The 15,505-nt window shown below is 43.9% G+C and overlaps 1 protein-coding gene across 1 annotated transcript; it reads right to left on the bottom strand.

Moving 5' to 3' along the window:
• Nucleotides 1–2,465: 2,465 nt before the first annotated feature.
• Nucleotides 2,466–3,932, bottom strand: LOC138389287 (TIP41-like protein). Its single transcript, XM_069477543.1, has 2 exons — nt 3,621–3,932; nt 2,466–3,259 (listed from the first exon to the last, which is right to left on the bottom strand). The coding sequence occupies exons 1-2, from the start codon at nt 3,793–3,795 to the stop codon at nt 2,616–2,618; spliced, it is 819 nt and encodes a 272-aa protein (XP_069333644.1). The 5' UTR covers nt 3,796–3,932; the 3' UTR covers nt 2,466–2,615.
• Nucleotides 3,933–15,505: the final 11,573 nt, after the last annotated feature.

The following is a 15,505-nucleotide window of genomic DNA, read 5'->3' as shown; positions in this document are numbered from 1 at the left end:
TTCTTATGGATGAGCAAAGAAAGTGGTTTCTTGGGATGGAGGCTTCTCCTGGTGGCGATGCTGTGAACGTTGTTGAAATGGCAACAAAGGATTTAGAATATTCCATGAACTTAGTTGATAAAGCAGCAGCAGGGTTTGAGAGGACTGACTCCAGTTTTGAAAGAAGTTCTCCTGTGGGTAACATGCTCTCAAATGGCATCACATGCTACAGAGGAATCTTTCATGAAAGGAAGAGTCGATTGTTGCAGCCAACTTCGTTTTTGTCTTATTTTAAGAAATTGCCACATCACTTGACTAGCCTAAAAAAAATTGCTACAGTGACCCCAACCTTCAGCAACCGCCACCCTGATCAGTTAGGAGCCATCAACATGAAGGCAAGACCCGCCACCAGCAAAAAGATTGGGACTCACTGAAGGCTCAGGTGATTATTAGCATTTTTTAAAGCAATAAAGTATTTTTATTTTTTTGAGACAGAGTCTTGCTATGTTGCCCGGGCTAGAGTGCCATGGCGTCAGCCTAGCTCACAGCAACCTCAGACTCCTGGGCTCAAGTGATCCTCCTGCCTCAGTCTCCTGATTAGCGGCTACTACAGGCATGCGCCACCATGCCTGGCTAATTTCTTCTATATTTTTAGTTGTCTGGCTAATTTCTTTATATTTATAGTAAAGACTGGGGGCGGGGCGGGGGGGAAGTCTCACTCTTGCTGAGGCTGGTCTTGAACTCCTGACCTCAAGTGATCCTCCGACCTCAGCCTCCCAGAGTGCTAGGATTACAGGCATGAGCCCCCATGCCCAGCCAGCAATAACATATTTTTAAATTAAGGCATGTACATTGTATTTTTAGACATAATGCTATCACACACTTAATAAATTACAATATAGTGTAAACATAACTTTTATATGTACTGGGAAACAAAAAAAATTGTGTAACTCACTTTATTGAAATAATGTGCTTTATTGTGGTGGTCTGGAACTGAGCCCACAACATCTCCAAGGTATACTTGTATGTTTAATTCTCTCTAGATTACTTATAATACCTTATACAATGTAAATGTTATATAAATAGTTATACTGCATTTTTTGTATTTTATAATTTTTGCATTAAAAAAAATCTTTTATTTCTTCAATATTTTTGATCTGTAGTTGCTTGACTCTGCAGATGCTGAACCCGTGGATGCAGAGGGCCACCTGTACAGTCTCCTTCCCGCCTTAGGGACTTGACCCTTGCTCTTCTCTGTCCCTCGAGTTCTCATTCCTCAGTTCTTAGCTCCCCCCAGAAAGTCCACGCTCAACTATCCAGGCTAAAATGATTGCCCTTTCGCCCAGCCTCTTCCCTCTCTGTCCTCTCACTTGTTTGTTTTTTTTTTTTCTTTACAGTAGTCATCGTTCCCTGGAATTATGCCTTTTTATTTACTTGTTTATTGCTTGTCTTCCCCACTAGTTTAAGGCTTCATGAGAGCAGATACACGTCCCTTGTGTTCACTGCTGTATCCCTGGGTGTGGCATGTAGAAGATGCTCAATAAATTTGCTGAAGGAATGGAAATGCTTCAGGATCCAAGGCACAGCTCCTCTGTCCTCCCCCTGAGGCTAGTGGTTTCTTGTCATTCTCTGTGAGTCTGATTCATGGTTTTCTCTCTGGCTTCTTGACACCTACATTCATGTGACACGAAATGGTTGCCCCAGCCTGGAGCTATGTCATCTCTCTGCTCCAGCACCACCTGCTAACATATCCTAGAGTCCTAATTCCAGGTACCTGGGGGAGAGAAGTTGACTGACCCAGCGTGGATAAAGTTCAGTACTAGGTTTGTATGGGCAGTTACGTCTTGTCAAGGAGATCCCAAATAGAATCTATGACATGAAATAGATACAGTAAACTATTTACTATTTATTTAACTATTGAGCAATGTGCCAAGTATAGTTCTTAAAAGTTTATAGGTATCAACTCAATCTTATAGGTATCAACAATCCTAGGAAGTAGATACTATTATCCCCATTTAACAGGTAAGGAAGTAGAGGCACAGGTAGATTGCCAGTGATAAAGCCAGGATACTAACAAGCATTCCAATCTCAGACTGCACCTGTCCCTTAACCACATACACAACTTTGCATGATAAGAATTATAATTCCTTGGGGAAAGGGACAGGTGCTTCAATAAATGGTGCTGGAAGAACTGAATATCTATATGTAGAAGAATGAAACTGGAGCCCTATCTCTTACTATATACAAAAATCAACTCAAGATGGATTAAAAACTTAAATGTAGGACCTGAAACTGTACAACTACTAGAAGAAAATAGAGGAGAGGCCAGCACGCTTCTAATTCTAGCACTCTGGGAAGCCGATGGGGGAGGATCACTTGAGGTCAGGAGTTCGAAACCAGCCTGAGCAAGAGTGAGACCCTGTCTCTAAAATAAATAAATAAATAAATATAAATAAGATAAATTTTTTTTTTTTTTTTTTTTTTTTTGCCTGTGACAATCCTTTATTATTGTTTTTTCCTTTAAGGCTACAGAAAATCTGCTTGTAAACAAGGCAATTAATTCTCATAAAAATACCCCCCTACAAATAGCCAAGGTGTCCAGTCAGTTCCACCGTAAGTATATGTTGTATCACATTCTATTTTGCAGGTGTACTTTCTTGTGAGCCTTCTGGGTTAGGATTAATTTTTTCTGGAAATATTAGCTTCTCACAAACTGCTTGCTTTATTGGTAAATACTGGGATATTTCATTAGGTTCCGTGAACAGAGAAGGTGGAACATGCATTAAGTTAGCAATTTTGCTCTCTCGTGATGTATATTCTCGTAACATGTAGGTCTTATCAGCCTCATGGTAAAGTCTTGTGTCATTCATTCTGATAAGCACCCCATCAACTCTCAAGAAAAACCGCAATAGCAGGAAAAAACTAGAAGGCATTACTCTAACTTTCACACTCAGGCTTGAAACTCCATGATCATGAAGTTCATCCTCAAACAGAAGAACTTCTTCAAAAAACTTAATCTGTTCTCTGGCTTTCAATTTCTCTGTGTCTATGTGATCTGTTGTAGGTACAACCTTTAACTTAAGAGATTCTCCAAGTAATGTTCCCTTATAATCTGTTGTATAGGTCCAATCATATGGTTTAATAACCTCTTTGGAGTGTTCACCCTCCGTCCTGCTTTCCTGCCATTCTTCAGCGCAGGCTACTTTAAGCATTCCTTGATAGTTGTTTACACGTCTTAACGCATCTGTAGCATTGAACTCAATCCCAAAGCCAGAGCCATGTTGGATTCTTTTTTTTTTTTTTTTTTTTTTTTTTTGAGACAGAGTCTCACTTTGTTGCCCAGGCTAGAGTGAGTGCCGTGGCGTCAGCCTAGCTCACAGCAACCTCAAACTCCTGAGCTCAAGGGATCCTCCTGTCTCAGCCTCCCGAGTAGTTGGGACTACAGGCATGCACCACCATGCCCGGCTAATTTTTTCGGTATATATATTTTTAGCTGTCCATATGATTTCTTTCTATTTTTAGTAGAGATGGGGTCTCGCTCTTGCTCAGGCTGGTCTCGAACTCCTGAGCTCAAACGATCCGCCCACCTCGGCCTCCCAGAGTGCTAGGATTACAGGCGTGAGCCACCGCGCCCGGCCTATGTTGGATTCTTAAAACATTGTCTCCAAACATCATTTCAGGGAGAGATGGCATATGCAATTCATCAGCTAACTTCTCGACATCCGCTGATTTCATGATGTGGGTCTTGGATGCCGTCAGCTTCCAGGGACCGAAGGAGAAGTCCTGGTGGCTGCTCTGGAAGCCGTGGATCATCATGGCTGAGGCGACGCCCACGACGGCCACACGGAACGGGCTGGAGCAGTGGCAGCGGAGGCGGCGACAACGGCGGCGGCGGACACCGGTTCCTCCGCCTCCCTCCGGCCCAGCCCCCGCGGCTTCCGAGCCGTTACCATGCCCCAAGATAAAATTTTTTTAAAAAATTAAAAAGAAAAACGTAGGAGAAACACTTCAAGACATTGACCTAGGCAAAGATTTTATGGCTAAGACCTCAAAAGCACAGGCAACAAAAACAAAAATGGACAAATGGGACTATATTAAACTAAAAAGCCACAAAAAAAGAAAAAATAAAGAAAATAAAACAAAAGAAAAAAATAAACTAAAAAGCTTCTGCACAGCAAAGGAAACAATCAACAGAGTGAAGAGGCAACTTGTTGAATTTTGGAAGATTTTTTTTTTTGCAAACTATTCATCCAATGAGGCACTAAGATCCAGAGTATACAAGGACTCGAGCAACTCAACAGCAAAAAACAAATAATCTCATTAAAAAGTGGGTGAAGGACATGAATAGACATTTCTCAAAACAAGAAATACAAATGGCCAACAGGTATATGAAAAATTGTGCAACATCATTAATGATCAGGGAAATGCAAATTAAATCCACAATCAGATATCATCTTACCCCAGTTAGAATGACTCCTATTAGAAGGACAAAAAATAACAGATGTTGGCAAGGATGGGAAGAAAAGAGAACTCCCATATACTGTTGGTGGGAATGTAAAGTAGTATAGCCACTATGGCAAACAGTATGAAGATGTCTCAAAAAACTAAAAATAGAACTACCGTATGATCCAGGAATCCCACTACTGGGTGTTTATCCAAATGAAAAGAAATCAGTATGTCAAAGGGTTATCAGCACTTGCATATTTATTGCAGCACTATTCACAATAGGAAGGATATGGAATCGACCTAAGTGTCCATCAATGGATAAATAGATAAAGAAAATGTGGTATAGATGCACTGTGGAATACTGCTTGGCCACAAAAAAAGAATGAAATTGTGTCATTTGCAGCAATGTGGATGGAACCGGAGATCATTATGTTATGTGAAATAAGCTAGGAACAGAAAGACAAATATTTCATGTTGTCACTCATACGTGGGAACTAAAAAGGTGGATCTCATGGAGGGAGAGAAAAGAATGACAGAGGCTGGGAAGGGTGTGTGGGTGGGGGAGGCGGATAAGGAGAGGTTGGTTTATGGCTACAAACATACAGTTAAGTAGAAGGAATACATTTTAATGTTTAATAGCAGAGCAGGGTGACTAAAGTTAATAATAATGTATTGTATATTTCAAAATAGCTGGAAGACAGGACTTGAAATGCTCCCAACATGTGGAAATGATAAACACTTGAGGTGATGGACACCCCAAATACCCTGACTTAATCATTATACAGTTTATGCATGTGGCAAAACATCACATGCACCCCATAATATGTACAAATATTTGTATCAACAAAAAATTGTAATTCTCCTCTTACAATGAGAAAAATGAGGTTCACAGAAATAAAGAAATGTGCCCAAGGTCACCTGGCTGCAAAGTAGCAAACCCTTGATTGCAATAGTCCTACTTCCCCTATCACCAAGCCCACTGCAAAATAAAAAAAAAAAAAAAGCAGCTTAATTGAGATAAAACTCATACCATAAAATTCACCCATATAAAGTGTATAATTCAACAGTTGCTAGTTTTGTCACTGTTATGTACAACCATCACGACTGTCAACTTGTGCACTATGATTTTACAGATGAGATAATTCCACCCCAAAGAGGGGAAGTGATTGGCTAACAGCTACACAGACAATAGGCTGGTAGAACCCAGGGCACTATCCCAACCACTGTGAGAATGCTTCTGGAAAACGATGGCTTGTCATGGTGAGATGGCATGGGGCAGAGACGGGAGGAGGCAGGAGCTGGGTAGGACAAGGAAGCCCCCACTCCGTGGAGACAGTGACAGTCCAGAGCTGAAACTCTGGCCTTCATGACCTCTTCTGCTTACCCAGCCAACCTCTTTTTTTGCTTCTCTCCTTTATCCCTTTGACAAATCCTTGCGGTCCTTTTAAGCCTCAGTTCAAGTGTGTCCTCCGGAAAACCTTCCCTGATTTGTACTCCCAGGCGGCACTAAGTGTCCTTCAGTGGTGCCTCTGGCCATTTCTCGCTATCACAAGAACACAGCTCCTCCCTGTCTTGGCCCCGCTGCCTTTGACGGGTCCTCCCAGGGCTAACTGCATGGACGTGGAACTAAAAAGGCATAGATTTAAGTCCAGCTTCTGCCACTTCCTAGTATCTGTGGGGCCTTAGGGTAACACACAGTAGGCCCTCCCAAACTCCAGTTCCTTTCACTTTCCTTCTGGTTTCTTGGAAGATGGCCTTAAGGTTCTGTTTGCCCTGGAACCCTGGTGTCCTCATGTTCTACAGCCTTCTTGCTTGTGGCAGACACATTCTCATTACTTGGCCTGTGTTCCTACAGGAAATCATTCCTCCTCCCCCAAATTTAGCTCAGTCCCTGTGGTTTGGGTGGTCCTGACCCCAAGTTCCAGGGGTAGGCAGAAGACCCAAGACTGGTCAATCCAAGGTCTGCACTCCTCTGCCCCCAGTGATTGGTTCAAGTTTGGGCCTGTGAGTTAATCAGATCCCTTCATGATGTTTGTTACACAGACATCGAAGAAAGAAGCTCTCTTTCTCCCATCGTGAGATACACAGCAGTGAAGGCTTGGCACTGCCAGCAGCTGTCTTGCTGCCTGTCTGCGAGTGAAGCCAAACACGATCAAATAACCCTGAAATACGGAAAGAAAGAATTCTGATGCAATGGTGAGATCATAGTTCGCTGCTGCCTCAAGCTCCTGGGCTCAAGTGATCCTCCTGTCTCAGCCTCCCGAGCAGCTAGGACTACCAACATGTGCCACCACGCCCAGCTAATTTTTTTTGTATTATTATTTGTAGAAATAGGGTCTCACCATGTTGCCCAGGCTGGCTTCAAACTCCTAGCCTCAAGCAGTCCTCCTGCCTTAGTCACCCAAATTTCTAGGATTAAAGGCATGAGCCACCATGCCTGGCTTAGGCTGGATTTCTGACATTTACAACCAATAGAATTCTGACTAATACATGGGTTCACTTTACTTTTTCTTTCTTTTCTTTCTTTCTTTCTTTCTTTCTTTTTTTTTTTTTTTTTTTTTTTGAGACAGTCTCACTCTGTTGCCCGGGCTAGAGTGCCGTGGCATCAGCCTAGCTCACAGCAACCTCAAACTCCTGGGCTCAAGTGATCCTCCTGCCTCAGCCTCCCCGGTAGCTGGGACTACAGGTATGCGCCGCCATGCCCGGCTAACTTTTTCTATATATTTTTAGTTGTCTGGTTAATTTCTTTCTATTTTTTAGTAGAGATGGGGTCTCACTCTTGCTCAGGCTGATCTCGAATTTCTAACCTCGAGCGATCCTCCCACCTCGGCCTCCCAGAGTGCTAGGATTACAGGCATGAGCCACCATGCCCGGCCATGGGTTCACTTTAATATGCAAACGGGATGGGTGGATCTAAGCTGGCCTGTAGGTAAGCCAACAAGCTGAGGATAGCAGAGTAGCAAGGGGCAAAGAACTTGGGCCTTTGATGACACCATTAAGCTACTGAATTAACCAACTCTGGAGCCTATCTAATTTAAGACTTATTATGTGAAATAATAACATTTCCTTACTGGTTAAGTAGTTTCGAATTGGGCTTTTTATTAGAAGTAGCCAAAACCGTCCTTAACTTGCACTCTAGTCTTCTCTCCCTTATTCCTGTCATTTTGGCAAGGGATGGGTGGAGGTGGGGCAATCTCCCACCCTTCAGCCCAAGGAACAGCTTGTTTTCTTACAGTTAAACTTGCTTCTCTGCTGCTATTTTTTCTTGCACGCCCTCTCAGCCCCTTCTGGGTACATTCCTGATTCCTTCCTTCCTTCCTCTAAGTAGCTCCAAAACTTACCATGTTCTACTGAGGATTTGGAAATAGAGAGGGAAGTTCAGCACAGTATAGGCACCAACTTAAAATTATATATAAGATGTCACCGTCCTGAAACTTTATGGGACATGATGCCAAATTTGGCCATCTCTTGCCAAATTTCTTTCTGGCCATATTCCTCCTTGGCTATCAGCTTGCTACCATCTCTCCCAGCCTCTCTCTAGCTCCTTTCCACTCTCTAGCAGTCTGCTCCAAAACGTCTCCACTCTCATGCAAAATATTTTCTTCTCTGCACCAGCCCCCAGGGTGAACTTCAGACTGAAGCTGACCCAGAGCACATTTATTAAAGTGCCCTTCTAAACAGAGAGCCAAGTACCCCGAATCTTTGTCGTTTAGCGCCACAAAGAAGGGGCAGAAAATTGAAAGTACAGGATATTTTTTTTCTTTAACAAAATTAAATTCTTAGGCTGGTCTTCCTTTCCCACTACTTTTTGTAAGCTAAAGAGAACAGAAGGCCGGGTGTGGTGGCTCACGCCTGTAATCCTAGCACTCTGGGAGGCCGAGGCGGGCAGATTGTTTCAGCTCAGGAGTTCGAGACCAGCCTGAGCAAGAGTGAGACCCCATTTCTACTAAAAATAGAAAGAAATCATATGGACAGCCAAAAATATATGTAGAAAAATATATATTTTCTATATGTAGAAAATACAGGCATGGTGGCACATGCCTGTAGTCCTAGCTACTCAGGAGGCTGAGGCAGTAGGATTGCTTGAGCCCAGGAGTTTGAGGTTGCTGTGAGCTAGGCTGACACCACGGCACTCTAGCCTAGGCAACAGAGTGAGACTCTGTCTCCAAAAAAAAAAAAAAAAAGAGAATAGAATAACAAATAATTCTCTTTCTGTCCCAAGCAAGCTTCCAGAATCACTGTGCAGCACTGTAAAAAAATACACACACACACACACACACACACACGTTTGTCCCTGTGTAAAAAAAAAAAAAAATGGAAAAAAAGACAAAAGCAAAAATAGAAAAAACAGTTTTATTTCAGATATAACTCACATGCCTTTTAAAGTGTACAACTCAGTAGTTTTTAGTATATTCGTTCATGAAGTTGCGCAACCATCACCACTATCTAATTTCAGAACATTTTCATCACCCCCAAAAGAAACCCCGTACCCACTGCCAGTCACTTCCTATTTTCCCCTCCCCCAGCCCCTGTACAACTGATTTTCGGGGAAAGCGGTGTTGCACAAGTAAGTTTGATGTTAAGTGGGGGTTTTTGTTGATGATCTTTATTAGGTTGAGGAAAATGACCTTCTATCCCTAGTTTTTTAAGTGTTTTTATCCTGTTGGATTTTGCCAAATGTTTTTTAGACATCTATTGAGACAGTCATGTGGTTTTTGTCCTTTATTCCATTAATATGGTTTATTACATTGATTGCTGTATAAATATTAACACGATGGCTTTAACAAACTGCACGTTGATGTGTTAAGTCATATTGGTTTGTAAGCTAAGGTGGGCCTCATCTTAAGAACATTTGACAGATGACAGTCTAGACTTACATATAGGCTTGTTTAGGTTAACAATTTTTTTTCTCCCTGCAAAGATTTTCTGAAGGAGAGAATTCATCGTCAGTGAAGGGGATTAGGACATACCACCCAAAATATGCCACTTTGGCATATAGATTATTTTACGATGAAGGCACTTGACAGCTCTCTGACTTCTCCCTTTCTGCCTAAAAGCAGGTCATAAAATTTCCCTCGAAAAAGTGCCCTTTCTGTATCAGGAAGAGAACTTTCCTCTGGAATGCGCAAACAAACCTACTAAAATAACCCCCATCCTCTCTTAGTTTTCCCCGTATATTTCATCGTCATTGTCCCAGAATTAACTGCCCAAGCCCCTTTGTCTTGTCACATCCCCACAATTTATCATTCTTTATGTAAGAAGCTTTGGGGCCTAATGGCTTCTTTGGGTTTTCATTTTCCTTCTGACGACTCCAGAAGGAAGTCGCTTTTTTTTTTTGTATGCTTTTCTCCTGCTGTTCTATCTTATGTCAATTTAATTCTTAGGCCAGGTTGGGCATGGTGGCTCATGCCTGTAATCCTAGCACTCTGGGAGGCCGAGGCAGGAGGATCACTTGAGCTCAGGAGTTTGAGACCAGCCTGAATAAGAGCGAGACCCCGTCTCTACTAAAAATAGAAAAATCAGCCAGACAGGGTGTTGAGCACCTGTACTCCCAGCTACTTGGGAGGCTGAGGCAGGAGGATTGCTTGAGCCCAGGAGTTTGAGGTTGCTGTGAGCTAGGCTGACGCCATGGCACTCTAGCCGGGGCAACCGAGTGAGACTCTGTCTCAAAAAAAATTCTTAGGCCAGCCATAGGATCTAAGAGCGTAGAAGGAAGTTTTTTCTCTCCTACTGGAGCTTATAAAATACGATGCAAATATGAGATGCTTAGGCCTCTTAAGAACTATCTGTTAGTGCTGATCTCTCTGAGGCTGAGAAAAGCTACAACATGCATGATGACACATTGTCCTGGGCAGTGGCCTAACTGGTCAAAGTGGCCTCTATACAAAGTCTACTGACTCCACAGTCACCAAAGCTGCTGTGGAATTGATCTCTGGCCTCTAGGGGGCAGGAGTCTCCTCTCTTGGACAGGAAAGTAGACTGCAGTATGGATAGGGATAATGGCCAGTAGGAGTCCACCTTCTCCCTCCTTTCCGACCCCCTCCAATTCCGTCTTCTGGAACTTTTTGTCCTGAGAGGTGAAGTTGCTCTCGATTGAGAGAGTTGTGCATCCAGCTTGTCCAGCTACCACTTCGAGGGCATCTCCAAATCTGTGTCCAGCATTCCCTTCTTTGAGGAACTTCCCCCACCCCCCACCCCATGTGATAGTCACAGGGCTGCCAATCACAGGACTCCGCCCCTCTGACCCAAGAGTGACTCAATCCTGGGACACCTAGACTTTCTCAGGACTTTGGAATGGTGAGTGGAGAACCCAGTGATGGAAGACAGTAGGAGCTGAGTCATTTGATGTGTTTCCCCAGAGCAGTGCTTTTCATGATGTGGTACCCGGACCAGCAGCAGCAGCACCTGAGAACTTGTTAGAAATACAAATTCCTAGGCCCCACCCCACACCTACTGAATCAGAACCTGGGGGCGAGTGGGGGGGGCGGGTAGGCCTCAGCAATCTATTTTAACACCCTTTCAGGTGATTCTGTTGTACGCTAAAAACTGCCCTAGAGAAACTAGAAGTTTCTGCAAGTGGGATTCCCAGAACTTACCTGGATCTTGTCCTTTCCTTGGCCCTAGCTGTTGAGATCTTCCTTAGATTCTTTATCTCCCCAGTGTCCTTCTAGTAAATTATTTTTGTTTTGTTTTGTTTTGTTTGAGCAAGTCAGAGTTGCTTTCTGTTGCTTGCAACCTAAAGACTCTGGGACTAATGGTCCTCCTGCCTAATGCAAAGTTATATAGACCTTTCTTGAACCACGGGCCTTCATGCCGTATGCATAGGCTGCAATGGAAAAGCATCTTTTTCTATTCCTCTACTTATTTGACCCCTCTCTTGTCCCATCTTAGCTCTAACCCTCCTTTTTTAACTATTAACAACAGCTGATGGCATAATACAATTTTTCCCCCTATGTTAGTTAAGGAACAGAATAGCTGCTTTAATAAAGAGACCCAAAAATACAGGATAAAATTTGTTTTTAATCTCTTGTTTAACAGGTTTTGTTTTTTTTTATTTTTGTTTATTTTTCTTATTTTGGTTTTTGTTGTTGTTGTTTTATCTCTTTAAACATATTGATGGTTCAGGGTGAGTCCAGAGGTAGGTGGCTGTGCTCTGGGTAGTCATTTAGAGATACAAGTCTGTTGCTCTGCCATTTCCTAGGACACTGTTGAAGCAAGCTCTCCACCACAACATCTGCCTCCCAGCCCATGGGAAACGGGGAAAAGAGGAAGTAGATGGCTAACAATTTCCTTTTAGGAAATGATATAGAAGTGATACTCATATCAATTCTATTCACTTTCCAAAGGTGAGTACTTAGTTACATGGTCACACCCAGCTAGCTGCAAGGGAGGCAGGGAAATATGATCTGGAGCTGGGCAGCCATATACCCTGCTAAATCTTGGGGTAAGGATTATTTTATTACTGGAAGTAATGGATAATGGAAGACAATTAGCAATCTTTTCACACTTTCTAACTCTGAGCCTTATATCCAAGTGTTGAAAGGTCAAATGCCTTTAGGTGCTAGGCAGGTGCTAGTACAGCAATCTGTGACAAAGTGGGAAGTGCTTTGTCCTGTCTAGGGGATGCAACAGCTAGTTGCCTACAATGTGCCTTCACCCTTCTTCTTTGCTAACAGAACTCTAAGCTTGTTTGAGTGGTAGCGTGACCAGCCTCAGGGCATAAATCATGATTTCCCAAACCAATCATGAAATTCTGTTTCTAGTGTCCACAACCTCTCTTGTAGATGGGAGTGTCCATGTATTAATAACTCAGCCAATGAGAAAGTTAGGGAAGTCTTGTGGGGCACTTCTGGGAAAGCTTTTGCTTTCTTGTAAAAAGCTTGTAAAAATGATAGGATGTCACTTCTGTAATTAGGTTACAAAGGACTGTGACTTTTGTACTGCTGGCTCGCTCTCTTGCCCTCTCATTTGCTAGCTCTGATGAAGGCAGCTGCCATGTCTGCTTGAATGGCAAGGCCTACGTGGCAAGGAACCCAGGGAGGCCCCCAGCCAGCAGCTCTTGAGGAACTGAGGCCTTAGTCCAACAGCCTGTGAGGAACTGAATCCTGCCAACAGTCATGTGAACTAGGAAGCAGATCGTTCCAGTAGAGCCCTAGCTGACCAAGGACTCAGCTAAGCCATGCCAGGATGCCTAAAGCACAAAACTGTGAAAGAATGAATGAGTGTAGTTTTAAGCCACTACATCTGGGAGAAATTTGTCATGCAGCAGTAGATCACTAGTACACAAGTGGAGTGGTACACATAGCACAATGTGTGATAGGTGAGCACGGAGACGAGGCATGACACCACCGTGGTGGGGAAGGGCCGCATCTGGTAAGGTTTCTGAGAGGAGGGAAGGCTTGCACTGCAGTTTGCGGGCTCAGAAGGCATTCGTTAGGGGAATATGGGAACGGAGTTTCCAGGCAAGGTTACAGAACAATCAAGCTCTAGGACCATTTCCTGAACCTGTTACCAGCTCACTTGCCACACCCTTGGTTAGGGGCAAACTTACTGTGAAGTCAACAGAGCTTATACTTCAGGGCCTCTCACCTGCAAAAACTCCTTTTGAAGCCCAGGAATGGCCCTAGCAGTTTTGTGTTTATAATTCTGCATTCTTTTTCTTAAGGAGAGCCACCTAATTTAGGCCCCTGCCTCAATGGACTTGCCAAGAGCCTCCTAATGCCCTGCCCCTCGCCCCTCCCAGTCTTACGCTTACCAGTCCTGCTTGGCGCTGCCTCTTTGAATGATGTTTCTCGGCAGCCCACTGTCCCCCTCCAGCCATCACTTCCTTAACCTGAACAATCTAGGTTCTGTAGTTTTCCTCACAGGCGCTATTCTCTGGCTCTTTAATCATCCTCACTGCTGTTTTTGAAGACTTGCAGTTTTTCCTTAGGTGGTGGTGTCCAGAACGGATGTGTTTTTCTAAACAGCGAGTCTGGCTCCTGATCAAATGGCATCAGAGCAGGGCCACTTTGGGGCAGGCTGAGTCCCTGGGGACAGCTTTTCTGCCTAATGTCTCCCTGTCTCCCTCTCCCCACCTTCAGAATGGGAAAGGTTCAGAGAAATAAAGGAGGGGTGCCTGGGGAGGAGGCAGAGTGACAACAGGAGAGGGGGAGCCTTGTGATTATTTCCTTAGGGGGGGACCTACCTCTCTTTTAGGACGCTGTTGGCAGTATTTCAAGTTGTTGATGGGCTGTAAGAGGGAAGGAAACCGACATCATTCCTGCTTACTCTGTGCCAAACACATGGGCTTTCCAGCCAGTATATCATGGGATCCTCACTACACCCCTGCAGGTTAAGGGTGAGACCCTCCATTTCACAGCTGAGGAAACTTAGGTCCGGAGCTGTGAAGTACTGTGACCATGCCTCACCGTCAGCGAGTGCCGGGTCAGGTCCAGCTAACTTGACAGCCCAGCCTCCAGCCTCACCCCACGTCCCCCCATCCTTTATTGGTTCTCCCAGGGGCCTGCACCTACATTCAAATTCTAGATGAAAATTGGGCATTGCAGCAAAAATCCACCTGGAAATATGTTTAATAAAAGAAAAAGTCGGATGGGCGCGGTGGCTCACGTCTGTAATCCTAGCACTCTAGGAGGCCGAGGCGGGAGGATTGTTTGAGCTCAGGAGTTTGAGACCAGCCTGAGCAAGAGTGAGACCCCGTCTCTACTACAAATAGAAACAAATTAGCCAAACAACTAAAAATAGAAAAAGTTAGCCAGGCATGGTGGCGCATGCCTGTAGTCCCAGCTACCCGGGAGGCTGAGGAAGGAGGATTGCTTGAGCCCAGGAGTCTGAGGTTGCCGTGAGCTAGGCTGATGCCATGGCACTCTAGTCAGGAAACAGAGTGAGACTCTGTCTCAAAGAAAACAAAGAAAAAGTCATGGAGGCCAAATTCTTGGTTCTGGGAGATCTGTGTAATCGAAAAAGACTAATCAGTGATTCACTTCCAGAGAGAAAAATATATTGACAGCAGAAAGCAGGAGAGATCTAGGCCCCAATCCGGAAGACTGGGGGTGAGAGTTAGGCTGGACAGGCTCTAGTGTGGGGATAACAATGGGAGAAAAGAGAGTAACTATTGTTTATTGAGTGCTCACAGGTTCCAGGCACTGTACTATATGTTATGTGTGTGTGGTGAGTGTGTATATGTATGTGTATGCATGTGTGCATACGAAATATGTCTGGAAAATATCCAGCCATGTAATATGAAAAATCGAGACATTTATTGAAGAAGAGACAAGATACAAGAAACATTGTGCATAGGACAATGATACCTCAGTCCCTTCAAAGTAGGCACTTTGGGGCCTCACACAGTTCTCCTCGCGTCTCTTAACCTTACCTGTACACGGTCAACATTCTCAGGTGTTCTGTTGGTTGCAGGCTTCCAGAACATGGATCACTTTCAACAGTCTCTTGACCATCTTTGAAGTGTTTGTGCCACACTTTTATTTGTACTGCACTCATTGCATCGTCCCCAAAAGCCTTCTGAATCATCCGAATAGTTTCCACGGAGGATTGTTCAAGCTTAACACAAAATTTGATGCAGATTCGTTGCTCTGCTCGCTCAGTCATTTTGAATGCAACAGCCACACAGCACACATGCTCACTCAACAGTGTCTAGTACAGTGAGGGCATCATTGTTCACGCAAGCGCATCCCAGTCCACTCTCCCTGGCTGCCAAGATGTCCTGCTAACCGTTTTTGTTACATTAACAATGGCTGGATACTTTCTGGACAGACTTCATATATATGTATATATCACACACACATATATATTCTATAGGTTAGTGTATTTTTTTTTTTTTTTTTGAGACAGAGTCTCACTTTGTTGCCCAGGCTAGAGTGAGTGCCGTGGTGTCAGCCTAGCTCACAGCAACCTCAAACTCCTGGGCTCAAGTGATCCTCCTGCCTCAGCCTCCCGAGTAGCTGGGACTACAGGCATGCACCACTATGCCCGGCTAATTTTTCTCTATATATATTTTTAGTTGTCCATATAATTTTTTTCTATTTTTAGTAGAGACGGGGTCTCGCTCTTGCTCAGGCTG

The sequence above is a fragment of the Eulemur rufifrons genome, chromosome 8, assembly GCF_041146395.1.
Source record: "Eulemur rufifrons isolate Redbay chromosome 8, OSU_ERuf_1, whole genome shotgun sequence".
Taxonomy (NCBI): Eukaryota; Metazoa; Chordata; class Mammalia; order Primates; family Lemuridae; genus Eulemur; species Eulemur rufifrons.
Note: the sequence above shows the minus strand (reverse complement) of the source record. Positions and strands in the feature narration are given on the sequence as shown.

Excerpts from the sequence above, each read along its gene's own strand:
- LOC138389287 (XM_069477543.1), bottom strand. The coding sequence starts at position 3,795 with ATGATGATCCACGGCTTCCAGAGCAGCCACCAGGACTTCTCCTTCGGT. Across the intron at positions 3,260-3,620 it reads CAATGTTTTAAGAATCCAAC|ATGGCTCTGGCTTTGGGATT; the intron begins ATAGGCCGGGCG and ends AAAGAATCCAAC.